The following is a 19,024-nucleotide window of genomic DNA, read 5'->3' on the forward strand; positions in this document are numbered from 1 at the left end:
CAGTGAATATTCAGGACTGATTTCCTTTAGGATTAACTGGTTTGATCTTCTTGCAGTCCAAGGGACTCTCAAGAGTCTTCTCCAACACCACAGTTCAAAAGCATCAGTTCTTCAGCACTCAGCTTTCTTTATAGTCCAACTCTCACATCCACACATGACTATCAGAAAAACCATAGCTTTGACTAGATGGACCTTTGTCGGCAAAGTAGGATGGCACTATAAAGGGCATGTTTTTTAACATGCTGTCTAGGTTGGTCATAGCTTTTCTTCCAAGGAGCATCTTTTATTTTATTTTTTTTTCAAGGAGCATCTTTTAATTTCATGGTTGCAGTCACCATCTGCAGTGATTTTGGAGCCCCCCAAAAATAAAGTCTGTCACTGTGTCCATTGTTTCCCCATCTATTTGCCATGAAGTGATGGGCCCAGATGCCATGATCTTAGTTTTCTGAATGTTGGGTTTTAAGCCAGGTTTATTACTCTCCTCTTTCACTTTCATCAAGAGGATCTTTAGTTCTTCTTTGCTTTCTGCCATAAGGGTGGTGTCATCATGTATCTGAGGTTACTGATATTTCTCCCAGCAATCTTGATTCCAGCTTGTGCTTCCTCCAGCTCAGCGTTTCTCATCATGTACTCTGCATAGAAGTTAAATAAGCAGGGTGACAATGTACAGCCTTGACGTACTCCTTTCCCTACTTGGAACCAGTCTGTTGTTCCATGTCCAGTTCTAACTGTTGCTTCCTGACCTGCATACAGGTTTCTCAAGAGGCAGGTCAGGTGGTCTGGTATTCTCATCTCTTGAAGAATTTTCCAAAGTTTGTTGTTGTCCACACAGTCAAAGGCTTTTGTGTAGTCAATAAAGCAGATGTTTTTCTGGAACTCTCTTGCTTTTTCAATGATCCAACGGATGTTGGCAATTTGATCTCTGGTTCCTCCGCCTTTTCTAAATCCAGCTTGAACATCTGGAATTTCATGGTTCATGTACTGTTGAAGTTGTGTCTCAGAATAAAATCTAAATTCTTAATAGCTTACTAATATGTATGATCAAGCCCTTGTTTCCCTTTATAGTGCCATCTTAAAAACTTCCAACTCCATCACACTATATAGTTCAAACAAAACATCTTTCTATCCCTGTAATTCATCATACTCTCTCTTGCCACTAGGCTCTCAGAAATTCTGCATGTCCTTGCTGCCACACTCCTTTTCCTCTGCTTTCCCTGGCAAACCTTATTCATCCTCTTTATTTCAGTTTAAATATCACCTCCTGCTAGGAGTTTTTTTGGGGGGATCTTGATCTGAATTTATTAAATAAAAGAATTAATATAGAACAAAGATATGACTCTGATGGGCTAACAATAACCTACTTAAGACAGACCAAGTCAAACCTCCAAGTCTTTCTTATTCTAGAGCCAAAGTTTCTTACAACAGGTCAACGCCACAGCTTCAAAGTCCAGACAAAATGAGATGAAAGAAAAGTTATAAATGAAGGATGATTTGGCTAGGCTGCTATTTGTCACATAAGAAATTAGTTCTAGGTACTGGGGAGTTACCTCTGGAACAATTCCAGAGAAAGGTTAGTTCTGTTACCTGTGAACAATTTAGTACAAGTAGATTTGCTCAAGGGAAATCAAGGAAATAGAAAAAAATAAAAAGCCACCTCAAGGTGTTAATAATGTGTTAAGCAGGTTAGTTTCCTTCACACTTTTAAAACTGATACAAGTGAAGTTTTTAAGAAGCTCGTCTTTCAAGAAATGTCATTTTGGTTCAACAGCCTCAACTCTGTTAAGCATGTTCAGGAACCAGTTGAGACATATGCTCAATACATCCATTTATCTTTTCTATAAACCATGGACTGATACTGTGAATTTGTTGGAAGTTATTGATGAAATCAAAGTACAGAAATTAAACATACACATACAAACACTCATAAAAACAGCAAAACTGTATAGTTTTTTCCTGATTAAAACAATTCTAAGAGTATTTAAAGTGCATTGTGATTTAGTAGAAAGAGCATGAGTTAAGACTGTCACCAATAGTCTTATCTTGGGTAAATGATTAAATGTATGCTCTGGTAAAAATCTAAATAACATGTATTCCAGATGGGTATTTTAAATAACAGATTAAATCATGTACATTAAGGCATTTTGTAGGTGCTACATAAATATTTTAAATATTACTCCTATGCCTTATATAAGAGATTCTTGGTAATTAAAAAGGTTAGAGATGGAGATGACTGAACCCAAAGTGGCATATAATTCCTCATGTACCTATCCTCTTTAATTACACTTTAAATAATTTATAAGGTTTGTTATTTATTCATTTATATATGGAAATATAATTTATCAGTAAGAAAAATTAGATATCTGAATTTCAAATGGGTATCTCAAAGCCAAACATCAAATAAATCTGATGAAATACTCAATACCAGGAAATGCAGTTTTTCACTTTGTGTTATTCTGTTGCCCATAGTCACAGTTCAAACAAACAAAGAGAACACTTCTGGAAGGCTGAGGGAATTCAAATGCCTGTCAAATGCTTGCCTCAATAGAAAATAAACTAAGATTTAATGGCTTTTCATCTACAATGAAAAAAAACAAAACATCACTAAGGAAAAATAAAGATGCCATACACCACAATAACCACTGGGAAGGCCTCTGCTTGCCAAGCAAAGCCTCAGTGACCACTGGTGCCCTGAGATGCTGTGTAGTGTCAGAGTAACTGGCACACAGCCACAACCGCCCCCCGCTTCTATCAGCTAACCACGAGATGCTCCATCCTATTTCTTCGTGCCGATGACAAACAATTAAGCAAAGCTGATACATGTTCAAAAATAATTCCACCTATTTACAGGCTCTAGTATTCTTCATGGTATGGCTTTTCTACAATTGGAAATCTTTCTTGCTTAACAAAGTATACTTTGATAATGTGTTATGAGTCTCTTGCCCTGATATTAAATTTTTTTTAAAAAGCTGTAGGACATTAAACATGAACTTAAGAAACATACTGTAAAGGCTAAAGCCTCTTTAATACATAGTAAAAGTAATCAAAGAATGAAGGAGTCACCTGAAACTAGTAAAACGTCTTCCTATATTAACTATGATGATATGATAAACTGATTCTAATTATAAATACAAATAACACATATCTAAATTTCTTTTTTTTTTTTTTTTAACAATTTTATTTATTTGTTTTTGGCTGTGCGAGGTCCTCATTTGCTGTATGGGCTTTTATCTACTAAGTGTTAGTCGCTCAGTCCTGCCTGACTGTTTGCGACCCCATGGACTGCAGCTTACCAGGCCCCTCTGTCCATGAGATTTTCCAGGCATAGGTACTGGAGTGGGTTGCCGTTTCCTTCTCCTCTAAATTTCTTTATATTTTTCTTCAAAGCAGTCATATTTGAGTCTTTAAGCTCTTATTCCAATGAGGCTGTCATTAGTGAAAACACCTTTGGGGCCTTTCTTTCAAATATTACTACAAGCCAGTTTATATATAACACAAGAAAAAATCATTTTAAGCAAAAATATTACTAAATGACATTTTGCTTTACCAAAAACTTTCAAGAATGAAGATTTTCCAACCACCTTTACATAGAACATACTACACTTCCAAAAATGTACTTCTCTTAAAATGTGTGCTCAAAAGCATCAGGGTTTAAAGTAAGTACCTCACCTACAACAGTGACTCTTCTGAAGGGAACAATATTCACTTGGATACATTTACCCTTAGATGCTTGTTTTAGAATTTTTACATGTTGTTTCATAATATCAAACCTCATAAACATATCTCAGGATTATTTCCTTTCAAGGCTTACATATTTACACTAAAAGAGGTGAGCCACAGTTGATTAAAACTATAATCAATATAAGATAACTGTACTGTTTTCATAGCAATAGATGGATTGCAGCCACTAATTGCTTCTTTTTAAGTACTGTCAAGTCATAACCAAATTATTCACTATGTATCAATCACTACATCATCTTTGTTGAGTAAACCACAGCCTTGTTTCCTAACGCCCAAGGCCACTATACTTCTATAAACTAAGGATCACAGGAAACAAAACTACTCGAGAAACCTTCTGGCTCAATTCAGGACTCCAACTCTAATCCCTATTATTAAATCAAGTCTTCTTCCTTTAAACTATAGTCATGTGTATCCATAATTAAAACTGGAGATTAGCCTTAACACTATCACTGAATGATTACATATATGTAATATTTATATTATATTGTCAACAGCCTAGATTAGAATGCAGCAAACTAGTGTCCAGTGACATGCTACTTGCAGCCTGTTTCTGTGTGACCTGCAAGGTAAGAGTGGTTCTTTTTGTCTAAAAAAACCAAAATCAAAACAAAACAAAAACAAGAAGAAAAGAAAAGCTTTATGTGGCTTGTAAAGCTTAAAATATTTACTACCTAGTCTTTTGACAAATAAGCTTGCTAATCCCCACTTGGATAATTGATAAAACTACCCACTCAGTCTGTAAGGTAAGGATCAGTTCAGTTCAGTTGTGTCCGACTCTTTGCAACCCTATAGACTGCAGCAAACCAGGCTTCCCTGTCCATCAACAACTCCCAGAGCTTGCTCATACTCATGTCCATCGAGTCGGTGATGCCATCCAACCATCTCATCCTCTGTTGCCCCCTTTCCTCCTGCCTTCAATCGTTCCCAGCATCAGGGTCTTTTTCAATGAGTCAGTTCTTCGCATCAGGTGGCCAAAGTATTAAGAGTTTTAGCTTCACCATCAGTCCTTCTAATGAATATTCAGGACTGATTTCCTTTAAGATGGACTGGCTTGATCTCCTTGCAGTCCAAGGGACTCTCAAGAGTTTTCTCCAACATCACAGTTCAAAAACATCAATTCTTCGGTGCTCAGCTTTCTTTATAGAGTCCAACTTCCACATCCATACAAGACTACTGGAATGTTTCGAGAGAACAGCATCGAAACATGTATATTATCTATGGTGAAACAGATCACCAGCCCAGGTTGGATGCATGAGACAAGTGCTTGGGCCTGGTACACTGGGAAGACCCAGAGGGATCGGGTAGAGAGGGAGGTGGGAGGGGGGATAGGGATGGGGAATACATGTAAATCCATGGCTGATTCATGTCAATGTATGACAAAAACCACTACAATAAAGTAATTAGCCTCCAACTAATAAAAATAAATGAAAAAATAAAAATAAAAAATAAACAAAAGCCCTCATTGCAAAAAAAAACAAAAAAGACTACTGGAAAAACCATAATTTGACTAGATGGACTTCTGTTGGCAAAGTAATGTCTCTGTTTTTTAATATGGTGTCTAGTTTGGTCATAGCTTTTCTTCCAAGGAGCAAGCATCTTTTAATTTCATGGCTGCAGTCACCATCTGCAGTGATTTTGGAGCCCCCCCCAAAATAAAGTCTGTCACTGTGTCCATTATTTCCCCACCTATTTGCCATGAAGTGATGGGACTGGATGCCATGATCTTTGTTTTTTGAATGTTGAGTTTTAAGCTAGCTTTTTTACTCTCCTCTTTCACTTTCATCAAGAGTATCTTTAGTTCTTCGCTTTTTTGCCATAAGGGTGAGGTTATTGATATTTTTCCTGGCAATCTTGATTTCAGTTTGTCCTTCATCGAGTCTGGCAATTCGCAAGATATACTCTGCATATAAGTTAAACAAGCAGAGTGTCAATATACAGCCTTGATGTACTCCTTTCCTGATTTGGAACCAGTCCGTTGTTCCATGTCTGGTTCTAACTTGCTTCTTGACCTGCATACAGATTTCTCAGGAGGCAGTTGAGGTGGTCTGGTATTCCCATCTCTTTAAGAATTTTCCACAGTTTGCTGTGATCCACACAGTCAAAGGATAAAGTATAACAATGTAAGGATAAAGTACAACAATTTTTTTGAAGCAGAATCAACAAGACTTAGTGATTAATCAGATGCATGTGGTTACAAACAGGCAGAAATGAAGACTGATGTTTAGCTTTCTATTTAATAAAGAGAAGGAGGGAATACTGGGAGACAGATACTTCTCAAAACATGTATTTTGCAACTAAGGAGAAATGTGTTCTTTTTCTTGTATTACATTCCTACAGTGAAGAGACTGATATTCTACTGTAGAAGTACTTATGTACTAAGATACTCACAGTTAAGTCTAAGATAACAATAGTTTGTTTTTGCACATGTGCATATACACTTTCTCAGGAAGCTTCCAAATATCTTTTTGAAACATAACTGTCCACACTGAAAAGTCACTTGCTACTACACACTATTGGGGGAAAAAAGAGAAACAATCCACCCAAAATGGAGTCACTTGTGTTAAAATCAAGACTTAATATCAAATCTAACTGCAGTTACAACCTTCTCCAGGAATGTAGTCCTAAGCAGTGGAATCTTCTGGTCAGCACCAATGAGTTAATCATTTCCATACTCAAAAGGAAGATGAGATAATCTGCCACACAGACAGACCCTTTTCAGCCCCCATGTAAGTTACTTAAGCTTGAAATAATTTTTTATGATTTCCTTGTCTTGCCTTTAAAAACTTTCTCTTTCCATAATCTTCTGGAGCTCTTCTCTACTTATTAGACGGGATGCTGCCCAATTCATGAACTGTTCAGTAAAACCAATTAGATCTTTAAAACTTACTTGGTTGAATTTCTGTTACTTTACATAGGTAAATGATGTGAATGCACTTTTGACCCACATCATACAAGTAAGAAATCCTCTCAAAAGAGAAGCCAGAAAGTAGAGAGAGGACTTAAACTCAGGCCTCTGAGTTGTAAATTTATGCTTATGGTGCAGGGAAAGCTGTAAATGACCAAATGTCTATTATTTTAGAAATCATTAATGATATCAGCCCTCCCCCATGAAGAAACAAAGATGATATATTTCAGTAAATCCCAGTGTTTGTTGTACACTACTCTGTGCAAGTGCTCACTGTGCCAGAAGGTACAAAGAAGAGGCTGTACCTGATCACAGAAAGCAGAGGACACACTAGAGTAAAAAGAGTCTGGTATATGTTCTAGACATACGAAGTCCTAAAATGTCTGATTTGAAAGTATAGAATTAAGAAAGGCTCACATAAAAAGATGCTGCCATCAGAGTTAGACCCTGAAGGAAGAATGGAATTTTGAACAAGGAAGAAATACTCTGGGCAGATGGGAGAGACTGCACAAAGATAAAGAAGTAGGGGTATTTAAAGGCATGAATAATGGCAAATGATTTCTTTTTTGGGGGGGAGCATTTAAGTGCTGGAGAGTTCAGAAATTTTAATTTTACTTAATTATCATCAAAGGCATGGGCAGCTTAAGATCAGTAAGAAAAAAACAAGAAATCAAAGGTAGTGATGTAGTTAATTTGAGAAAGATACATCTGTGTATAAGAACAGGAAAAGAAAAAATGTTGAATTTAAAATTTTAAGTAAGTTGAGATTGAGGCGTTTGAAGCATCAATAAAAACTTACATGTGCATTATCTTAGTGCTCTGATTTATAATATCTACTATGGTTGCTAAGAGGCTTTTCATGTTTACTTCTTGGGTCTGATCATACAAACTTTCAATTTAATAGAGGTTTGTACCTAATATGAATAAGATTTATACTCTTTATACTATACTTCTACATACCTAATATAAATTAAGATTTAGCAAGCACTGGTTCTATTTATTCAGGAGGAAAAAGAAATCTTCAAAGTAAAGTGAAGTAAAACAAGCAAAGTAAAACAAGACAGAAACATGTACTGACTTGTACTTCTGCCATTTATGAAGCAATTTCCTTGTATGTCAACACAATTGTTCACAGCCCTGCAATTTTTAAAAAGAGTCAGCTAATGTGATGAAAACATTAGCCAACACAACCCAACTTCCCTGTGCACCACTCTTTAAGGAAAAGCAGTGACCAAAAGATGAAATTCCTTTGAAGAATTTACTCCATGTGCTTCAATGTGAGCAATTGAATGTACTAAAAAAAAAACCCTCTGCAAACTCAATATGAAAAGTATCACTTTCACATGCAATTCTTTTCTATTTAGTTTTATATTAATAAAGTTTAACCTCTTTTCTAATAGAATAATTATTTACTAGAACTCTAGAACCTCTAGAAAGCTATATTCTTGAAAACTTCCAATATAATCCTAGCCAAAAACTACCCTCTAAACATATATACAATATATTTTAAGGAAAAAAAAAATCTGTCTCTAATATACTTACTCAATTTTAAGTCATGATAATCACAGTAGGCAGAGTATATTCCTGCAGTTAGTTAAATCCAATGAAGACATTCGCTAATGCAAAACATGGGTAAGAGGAATAACAAAGTGGTATTCACAGGGTTCTTTATGTAAGTGACTAGATTTTAGAAAGACTTTATTTGCATTTGTCCATTTCTGCCACAGTCTGCACCAGTTTGGAAAGCACTCAATAGGCTATTTCCAAAGCGCAAATACCAGGTCAAGTTTATAACACGTGACTTACTCACTAATTCTATTTAAATAGCACACAGTGAGTAAGAAATTAGATTCCCCATAGGACACTGCAGAAAGTCTGAAGCCTTATTCTTCAAAGAAAAAAACGTCAAAAGGTAATATTAAATTGAAATTTTCTCAGTTACATATTAGAACCAAATGTAAATTTAGCATATATTAGATTTCAAAGTTTGAGCTTTAAGTTAAAAAAAAAAGAACAGTTAACTATGTTCAACATGGGCTAGCTGCTTTTTCTCAATCATGGCAAACCATTAGATTTGAAGATAGGATAAAAAAAAAATTAGCCTTACTTTAAAAATGGTTTACTAGTAAACTTTTTGTATATGTCTATAATATGTCTTCATAGTCCCCATCTACTAAAGAACACTAGACCAAGACTCAGACTCAAGTTCTAGTTCTGGTCATTTTTATTTATCTTTTTTTTTTTCTGGTCATGTTTAGATATGCATCCTCAGGCAAACTATGCCCTTTTTCTGAGCCCATCTGCACTTGATCTTAGCCAAAAGGCCGAGAAGCAACGTCTGAGCCCATCTGTAAAATGAAAGAGTTGATATTGATCATTTCTGAATTTCCTTTTATCTTAAAAACTATGTGTTAAACCAAGGTTGGCATTTTCCTGGTACTAAGATAAGGTTTTCTTCATTCCCCCTTCCCTCCTCACCATCACTTTTAAAAATGCAAGTTCTTATACGTGCTTATGACCCAAGTGTTAGATTAATTTTCTATAATTATTTTGAAACAGGAAAATGATGTTCAAGTTATTATTCACGCTGCTCCTATTGTTTGCTGATGTCACTTTGCGGAAAACCAAAGCAATGCCAATGGATACCAGCCTAAGTTCTCAAACAACCACAAATTTCAACACAACTCCGAAGCTCCAAACATCTCTGGATCCCAAGGCAACAAAGAATACGGAAGTGACCTCAACGATAGCCACAACCATGAATACAGAAAGTGTAGCCACAACCAAGAATATGAAAACTGTAGCCACAACCATGAGTACAAAAAATGTAGCTACAACCACGAATATGAAAAGTGCAGCCACAACCATGAGCACAGAAAGTGTAGCTACAACCAAGAATACGAAAAACGGTGGCAGCACATTGAGTGCAGCAGACAGCACTCCCGTTCTTTTCTCCGTCGCCTTTCTGCTGTGTCTGCGCACCTAGGCTGGAGTGGACGTGGGCTGTCTGCGCGGCTCTCAGTTCACTGTATCCGCCGAATGGCAACAAGCGCACTGGGAAACCACGTTTATCTCAGCTCACTTCTGAGTGCATTACCATCACCCTAGCTTAATTTGGTTGTTTGCAAATTTTAATTGTGTAAGTTTAATCACTACCTTAATATGATGGCTTCCTTCCTTATAAATGCTAAAAAAGGCAAAATACTCTGCCTTTTAAATGTCTGCAAAACTGAGTTGCAACTTGGGTTTTTACATTAAAGGTGTAAGAGAAGAAATTATGTTGGTGACATTTAACCAAAGCATGCTTCTGTATGTGTGTGTGTGCGTGCGTGCGTGCATGTGTGTGAGAGAAAAGGACAGGGAATTGGGGACAGGGGTTGAGGAGTGGCATGTGTTATTCTGCATTTATTTTTTATTAAATAGACAAGAGGATAAACTATAGTGCTCTACAAAACAATACAACTATCTGTCACCATATTCCATAAATGTGTAATAGTAATACGTTGTTACAATAAAAAAAGATTCCAATTCTGCTAAAGTTTGGAGTACAGACTACAGCTGCTCCAATGACAGAGTTAGCTTACTTTGTATAAACTTCTATCTTTTATTGCAAATGGTCATTTGTCAATTTGATGCCTAGAATTCAGAATTCTTCCTTACAGAAATATATCCCATAATTACTGGTGAGATTTTCATGCTGGTCTACAAAGATTTATTTAACCTAAAAACCTAGTATTTAATTTTAACAGTGGTAATAAGCATGTATGAACAACTCTGATTCTTACTAGTTGTGCTACCTTGAGTTTAATACCCAACCCAGTGAAACTCCCAAACAAACTGGTAATAAACTTACTTCAAATGAATCACTTGGGGTGTCTGTTAGATAGATTAGGCTCTACACCGAAATTTTTATTTAGCACCCCCATGTTAAATTTTTATAACCCCCGTGCAGGGTCTGGAGATATGTTTGTTTGATAGCTAGATTTGTGAATGACTAACACTGTCTCTAAATTTCAGTTTATAAGTCAGTCAGTCATTGGCAGTAATAATACCTCAGCAGGTTATTTTAAGGGTTAAATGAAAAAGTATATAATATGCACAGTCTGCCTAAGGCAGAGAAAGCACTCAGTAAATTTTATCAGTAAAGCTGTTATCATTATTACTACTAACACCCAAAAAGCAACTGCCAGGTATCACAGTACACCTAAGAGGAAAACTCTTCATCGCACTTTTAGGTTTTATAGTTTTAATTATTCTGACAAAAATAATATGTGTTCCTGGCAACAAGTCAAACAACAGAGATATATAATAGAAACACTGTAATTGATCCTCTAAGGAGAACACCAATGTGAACAGTTTAATGCGTACTTTCACAGATTTGTCAGTCTGCACATATCATATGCCTGTTCACAAACACACCCATATTCCTCTTCATCTTGCATGATAAATGTCAAGAGTCATTTTTCTGGATATTTTAAAAGCTGCACTAGAGGAACTTTCTGTTACTTTTGCCAGCTCAGAATCCACTCTTCCTCATTCTGATATTGGCAGTCCAATTGCCCTTTGGGAAACCCTGCTCCCATCCCCTCCCCTCACCCCTTTCAGTTCATGCAGTTTAAGCTGCCTTCACCAGTAAGCTCTAGGGATGGGCATATGACTCAGACCTAGATACCAAGAAATTCCATCCCCCTCTCCATAGCCAATGCCTTAGGAATTGGCAGGTGACTCAGGCCAATAAGACTAGTACTTTTGCTGTTACTACTGGGAAAGAAGCGTTTTTCACTGGGTTGTTAAGCTGGGAGAACACAAACCACCACTGGGTATAGCTTAGGAAGAGCTGCCTGGGAATAAAATCAACACAAAGAAAGTAGAGTCAAGACACAGAGAAGATAAGATGTTCTCCAGATAATATTGTTCCAAGCCCTACATACAGTCATGCAAGAAGCCAGTCCATCTCTTGATCTCCTTGGGTACATCTACCAACTGACATGCTTTCTGGTTTACACAAGTGTAAATTTCATTTCTGTTACATATAACAAGCAAAAACAGACTTAACACATTGCATATTATTCCATAATACAGATGTATAATTATTTAATTCAACAATTTCCTTTTGATACAAAGCTATATATATTTACATATATATTTGCCACTATAAATAATGCTGCAACAATGGACATGAACTTGGGCAAACTCCAGGAGATGGTGAAGGACAGGGAGGCCTGATGTGCTGCAGTCCGTGGGATTATGAAGAGTCAGACATGACTGGGTGACTGAACAGCAACAACAACTGTCCTTGTATTTATGGGACTTTGTTACAGGTTAGCTTCAAAGGTATATAGGAGAGAATAGAAGGAAAAGACTAAAAACTAAATTAGGTCAAAATTACAAAGCAACCATTATGCCTGACTTGACATGAATCTGGACTTTATTCAGGGACTCAATGGTGCTACTTAACAAATAGAGACAGGATTAGATTTGAACTGGAACTGCCTCCAGAAGCAATGTTAAGATGACCTGGAAGTAGTTATGTGGGGTTTAGGGAGTAGGAGAATAATGCTGCATTAGTACAGGTTAAAGCTAATAAGAGTCTTAGTAATGGCAGTGGGGGAAAATGAATTCAAAAGACATTTCCAAAGTACCTAAAATTAAGCCATTAAGAACCAATTAAAAAAAACAAAAAACACATACCTTAGGACATCTCCTGATAAACGAATAGCACTAGGAGGTTATTTTGCATCACATGACTACTGGGCTAGGAGAAGTACCTGACTTAGTGGCAGCCAGGAATCCACTGGCTGGCCAGGACATAGCAGCATTGCTAAACAGGTATCTACAGCTTAACCACGTTCTCTTTCTGGAATCTGAGCTGTGAAGTACTAAGGTAATGAAGGACTAGCTAGGGTTAATGCTGAAGCGATAGAGAAAGAGGAAATCATGAGATAGAGCTGAATGTGAAGCCAAGAAAGAGGCAACAAGTCAGTTCCAGGACTGACAGACACCTAAGTGCTGTCTACACCTGCTCTAACTCATGTTTTTCCTGAGGCCCACCTTCTTGAGAAAGTAAGAATGATTGCTTTCTAAAAACTGAGCCCTGACTAAAACAGCTTTATTGATTTGCCTAGATGACACAACTAAAATCAAGACATGGTGATTGATAATGAGGAGGATAAACTAAAGAGGGAAGAATTTTAAATGATTAGGGTTTTTAGAGTAAGAAGGGATGGTGATGCTATTGAGAAAGAGGAAATCAGCAAGGAGGAAGCTGATTTGAATATACACTGAATTAAGTTTTGGACATTTCAAGTCTAAAATGTCTGTGGGCTATCTGTAAGGAGGCTAGAATCCATGGTTCAAAAGACATAAATTAATACATGGTAGTCTAAGCCACAAAAACAAAGGAATATCAAAAAGTCAAACCTAAGTGTCCCCTGACAACGTTCACTGAATAGAGACAAGGCCTTCACTGCCTTCTCCTGCTCTTGTACTCCTCCACAGCAGAGTGGGCCGCCCTACTCTGAGTGCTCATGTGCTCAACTGTCCTGGGCCCGAGGCTTCACACCAGGTGACAATGAAGCCAGGAGGCGCTCTCGTACGTCTAAACAAGAAACTGAAATGTACAAAGTCTGAAGTTGGCAGTCACACCCCAAAACAAACAAACAAAAAAGAAAACCTTAAACATACTCTGTATGTTTTCAGAACTTTATAGTTCACAAAATACTTTATCAGAGAGGTAGGCAGGATAGTTTTTCTAAGCAACTCCCCCCTCTTTAAGATATGAAGAAACAGATTCATAAAAACTAACTTGTCTAAGAAGCAGCAGAGCTGGGAACCCTCAGCACACTCAAGTCACCCTATTACATAGGTCTCTTGGAAATCCCACTTATTTAATCTCACAGGTGTCTGCATCAGGACCAGGCTACTTTCCTTTGGCCTTGTATAGTGTACAGACCACCACGGAGAAGGAATATAATCTTATGCTCTGATCCTGGAGAAAAAACCCAGCTTTAAGGTTTTCCAGAAATCTTTGAAACTTGTAAACTAACAAGAATTTAAAGGGGGAGGAGGACACATGTCTACCTACCTCTCTCACCAATGTCTCATTTTTAATTACTTAGACAAAATAGAGAAAATCAAAATACACACCACAAAATGGTGGTATTAAAGATTGGCATTGGTATGCGAGATGGTTCATCTCAATTGCAAAAGAAAATTAAAATCTTAGGCAATTTAGAAATAGCATCTGAGGTAAAAGTTGGAAAGACGACTTACGGGAAGGTGAAGAGATGTTCCTCAGAACTGCTGAAGAGGAAGGCCATGGATAAATGCAAGTTTCTCTGAGCTCTTGATTCCCTAACACCCAGTTCTTGGGACTTCCTGGCTTAACACTGTCTGCATTATCCCATTAGACGAGTCTCCCACCTCCCACCTTCCCTTTATCTCTCCACGGCCGCTCCTCCTCAACCTCCCCTTACTTCTCATCCACTGCCAACTTTTTTTGCTGTTCATGATCATTAAAAGTCTATTGACGCTAATTCCTCAATTTATATTAAATTCAGGAAACTCAGAAAGATTAATTCCTACAGCCTAGTGTAATAGCAGAACTAAGAGAAAACACAGCCCCGAGATTCCAAAGCCAGTGGTCTATTATATAACATTGTCCCTAAGGTTCAATTACCAAGAGTTTACATCACACTAAATGGGAAGAAGGAAAACTGACCAAATAATACCACAGACAAGTTCTCCAGTGGAATGCAGAATAAGGCAAGAAAGAAAAGACAATGGCACGGAAAGCAATGTGAACATTAGACCTACTGTGCAGGAGGAGGATTTCCAGAAAGGTTTCCTGGGAACTAGCCTTGACTGAAGACAGCACAAATAAATACAATCAGTTTTTCAGGCTGTCACTTGTGCCATATCTTTACAGACATTTCCCACAGTGTCTCTGAATTATTTGTTAAATCACCCTGATGTTGCCTTACAAGGCCTATTATTAAAAGTTCTCAGATTCTTCCAGTTTTATTTCCATTTTAAAAAAGGTTTCTCAGTATCATGTTGTGGATATTATTTAAACAGAACACACCAGAAAACAAAAGACTGTGATTTTTTTTTTTTTACTCTTTGTAATTAATTCACTGTAGGTGACATAAAAAAACTGATGTAACAAAGGGAAGCAAATATGAAACAGGCAGTATGAAAAGCAGTTTATAATACATGAAGCACCATTTGGGGACAAGATGGCTGTTTACTAGCTACATTCTCCCAGGAAAATTTGTCTCCAACTCTAGCAAAGTCAAACAAGAAAAACCAAACTTGCTGTCTCTCTACATTTTCTATCATTTTAAAAACTCTGGTAAGAGAAACTAAAACAGTGCTTCTTACCTCCGTGCGACATAGTAAAATATAGGATTCCCAGCTTTGGAAGTCCCAGCTTGGTAGAAAATACTTAATGTTTTCAAAGCCTTGAACTCTTCTTTTTCATGTACTTGATGCCTGAAAGAAAAAAGAGCACAGTAACTCACAGACTTTATATTGTTCATGGATATCTACAAAAATCCACAATTGGAACAATGATAAAATATACAAAATGACAAAATATCTTAAAAGCAACATACTTTCTGAAGGGCAATGTAGTAACAAGCACTAAAAATTTCAAGGAGCTATTATTTGAACCTTGGACTGCAAGGAGATCAAATCAGTTCATCCTAAAGGAAATCAGTCCCGAATATTCATTGGAAGGACTGATGCTGAAGCTGAAGCTCCAATACTTTGGCCACCTGATGTGAAGAACTGACTCATTTGCAAAGACCCTGATGCTGGGAAAGGTTGAAGGCAGGAGGAGAAGGGGACGACAGAGGATGAGATGGCTGGATGGCATCACTGACTCAGTGAACGTGAGTTTGAGTAAGCTCCGGGAGTTGGTGATGGACAGGGAGGCCTGGCGTGCCACAGTCCATGGGGTCGCAGAGAGTCTGACACGACTGAGTGACTGAACCGATTATCTGAACCACGAAAGTGGTTCTTAGGGTAACATTAAGAAAACTACTGGACAGGGATATTAACCATAGAATTGTTTTTAACCCTTTTTCTTTCTAGACAGAAGTTTTTGAGTTTTTATTGATTTTTTTTTTTAAGAGTTCAGTTTATGAATCTTTCCTTTCCCCTGGTTTACTGATTTTGAATGAGTGAGAAAGGTCCATATGTTCTTCTTTATGGGAGTTTATCCTCACAAATAGTGTATCTTTTTCCAGACTAAGTAACCACTTACTGTTACAGTTGTACCAATACAATTTATTAAAAGGCCATTCTAATCTCCCTGATTCTGAGTATCACTTTTATACTTATACACTAATATATATTTAAATACATTTCAAAAAAAGGCATGGTTTAATTATTATATATTCTGCTCAACACAGTGTGTGTCTTTAACCTGAAGATTTATATCATTTACCAGCCCTGGAAAATTCTCATCTCTTGTCTCTTCAAATATTACCTCTTCACTACTCTTTAAGCTCTATTTATTAGATATGTTGGAACTTCTCATGCTATAACCTCCATCTCTTAAATTCTTTCATATTTTCCATTTCTTTATCTCTGTGTGTATCAGTCCATGGAATTCTTCAGGCCAGAATACTGGAGTGGGTAACCTTTCCCTTCTCCAGGGGATCTTCCCAACCCAGGGACTGAACTCAGGTCTCCAGCATTGCAAGTGGATTCTTTACCAGCTGAGCCACAAAGGAAGCCCAAGAACACTGGAGTGGGTAGCCTATCCCTTCTCCAGCAGATCTTCCTGACCCAGGACTCTAACTGGGGTCTCCTGCATTGCAGGTGGATTCTTTACCAACTGAGCTATCAGGAAAGCCCACATACTGAATAATTTGCTCCAAAATTCTCTTCTAGCTATGTATGTGTTTAAAAATATTTTTAATATACATTTTCTTTTACTTAGTATTTCTATGTGTCTTGGGGGTGGGAGAAGAGGCTATAGTACCTCAGTTCAACATACTGCTGCTACCAAGTGAGCCTTTGCTTAATATTAATGAAAACAACATATAGCATTTGAGAAGGGAAATAGGTACACATGTGTATGGATAAATGACAAAGAGGCTATCTGCCAAATGTTAACTGAATTATCTCTAACAGGTGAAATAACTGAAAATTTTTTACTTCCCTTTTTAGATTTCTATGTTTTCACTAATTTAACAACTATTAGTTTTATAGTTGACAACATTATAAAGCTACTTCCATTTTTAAAAGAAAAATGAGTCTCAGGGAGCATCAGTGGAAACTTAGAACAAAAATATCATTTAATGCCTATGAAACACTTTATAGATACACCAGATATTGTTCTAAGTATCTTACACATATTATATCATTTAGTGTTCAAAAGCACAGAGGATTGTTTTGTAGCAAGGTGGGGCCTTAGGTTAAAAGGACTAATGAAGTTTTCTTTGAAAAATGGAAAAAATGGCAAGCACATCCTTAGCAATGCTGAATAAAACATTGTTTTATATGTTTATGTAATTTTCAACTAAGTAACATGAAAATTTTATATTGAAAATATTCCTTAATTACATAGGAATAAATATCTGTTACACAGGTAAATGTAACAGAACTAAAGATAACAACTAAGCTTGGAAGGAGATTGTTACATATTCCTACATTCTTTTAACAATATAAAAAAATTGTAGTCATGTGTACAAAACTATCATCTGTATGTAATATGATTAATAACAGGCATTCACAATCCATGGAACATTATATACAAATCGTTAATGTGAATTAAACTTTAGAATGTTGTATTCTGTTCTTTCCTTTCTGCTTCTGGCACAGACTATGAACAAAACACTTAACTCACACTCACTATGAAGTACTAAGTGGGTAAGTGTAAAGTACTCTGAAAGGTACTTTAAAAGACTAAAGAATTCTGCAAACTATCTTCACTGTAACAACACAGGGGTGAATGTCTAACGATGAGGATCCAAATCTCAATGAGATTCAAAACAAATGTCCACAGAAAGAAATTTTATAGCAGTAGTACCATATTTCTGACGCTCAGTCTAAAAGTTGTATAATTAACTTCCAGGAGAATGCTGAAGAATTTTATAATGTGGTAGAAAGAGTTCAGCACTTAGGACCAAAGGACCTATGACTTAGGGTGGAATCTTATGCAAATTACTCACTTTGAACTCTATTTTCCCTAATAATTATAATATGAAAATAATGTTACCTACCTTCCTTTTAACTATTAAGAGCAAAAACAATTCAAAACAACATGACACAGTACTATTCAACAAGATGTTATTATTTTTTACAAGAAAATCAACCATGAAACAAAGCATATTTCAACAATATATAGGGTAAGAGAAAAGTGGGACCCCAAAACATGGCAATGTGGTTATGAAGTACATCTTTCCCAATAATCCTCTGTCAAATATACAAGCATATCTAACAAGAGGCCTGGAGGTAAAGCTTGCAGCTCAATGAAAAAGACAACAATCATCATGTCGAGGTGGTACTTTACCTAGTCATAAATTCCTCAAACTTCGAACTGGTAAGGTTAAGGCTGGACCAGTGTGTATCTGCCACAGGTTTGTGCTCTGGAGGACCCAGGTATGCAAGAAGTGTTGCCATCTTATCAAAAGGTCGTCTTCCAACAGCTTTGTGATCCCTAAATATAGGAAACTACTTAGGAAAAAAGCAGCAGTTCACATGTAGCAGAACACATTTATTTTTTTTTGAAACTGGAGCATAATTACTTTATGATGTTGTGTTAGTTTCTGCTGTACAATGAAGTCAATCAGCAGGATGTACACATACCCCTCTTGAACCTCCCCATCCCACCTCTGGAGGTCATCAGAGCACTGAGCTGAGCTCCCAGTGCCCGACAGGAGCTTCCCACGAGCTATTCTCCACACACAGTAGTGTGTATAGAAACACGTTTCAGACTGTCATTGGCTGCTTTTCTTTTTACTGTCCAGTGGTGGTTTCTGTTCATTTGTAAACAGCACCCAAAAGACCTCAGGGGTTTTAAGTTTAACTGAGACATCTTAGAAATAGGACCACTGCTCAAACTACAAAACTCACATAAAATTTCATTATGTTCTAGTATTCTTAATCTATTACCATTAAATAGGCAACCGGTAAGTAACAATAACATTCTGATCCACTTTTTCTCAGGATGAAAAGAACTCATTTTGGGAGACCACTGTTTAGGAAGTGGACATAGTGTCCCTGATATCAGATTTCTGCTAACCAGGGTAAATATGAATTTCCAACAACTATTAAACATTTAAAACTAAAGATAACAAGATACTATTTCATAAACATCAAATTGACAAAAAAAAATTATGACGTTTGCTAATGCCAATTTTGGTGAAG

The 19,024-nt window shown here is 36.8% G+C and overlaps 1 protein-coding gene across 4 annotated transcripts in view; it reads right to left on the reverse strand.

The window, feature by feature from the left end:
* NF1 (neurofibromin 1) overlaps positions 1-19,024 on the reverse strand; it is a 240,517-nt gene that overhangs the window by 79,993 nt on the left and 141,500 nt on the right. For all 4 annotated transcript variants that reach the window (XM_043903121.1, XM_043903122.1, XM_043903123.1 and 1 more), the window contains 2 exons: positions 18,168-18,314; positions 15,026-15,136 (listed from right to left, as the gene is read on the reverse strand). In XM_043903121.1, the coding sequence (XP_043759056.1) occupies positions 15,026-15,136; positions 18,168-18,314 (258 nt within the window). The remainder of the gene's footprint in view (positions 1-15,025; positions 15,137-18,167; positions 18,315-19,024) is intronic.

The sequence above is a fragment of the Cervus elaphus genome, chromosome 5, assembly GCF_910594005.1.
Source record: "Cervus elaphus chromosome 5, mCerEla1.1, whole genome shotgun sequence".
Lineage (NCBI taxonomy): Eukaryota > Metazoa > Chordata > Mammalia > Artiodactyla > Cervidae > Cervus > Cervus elaphus.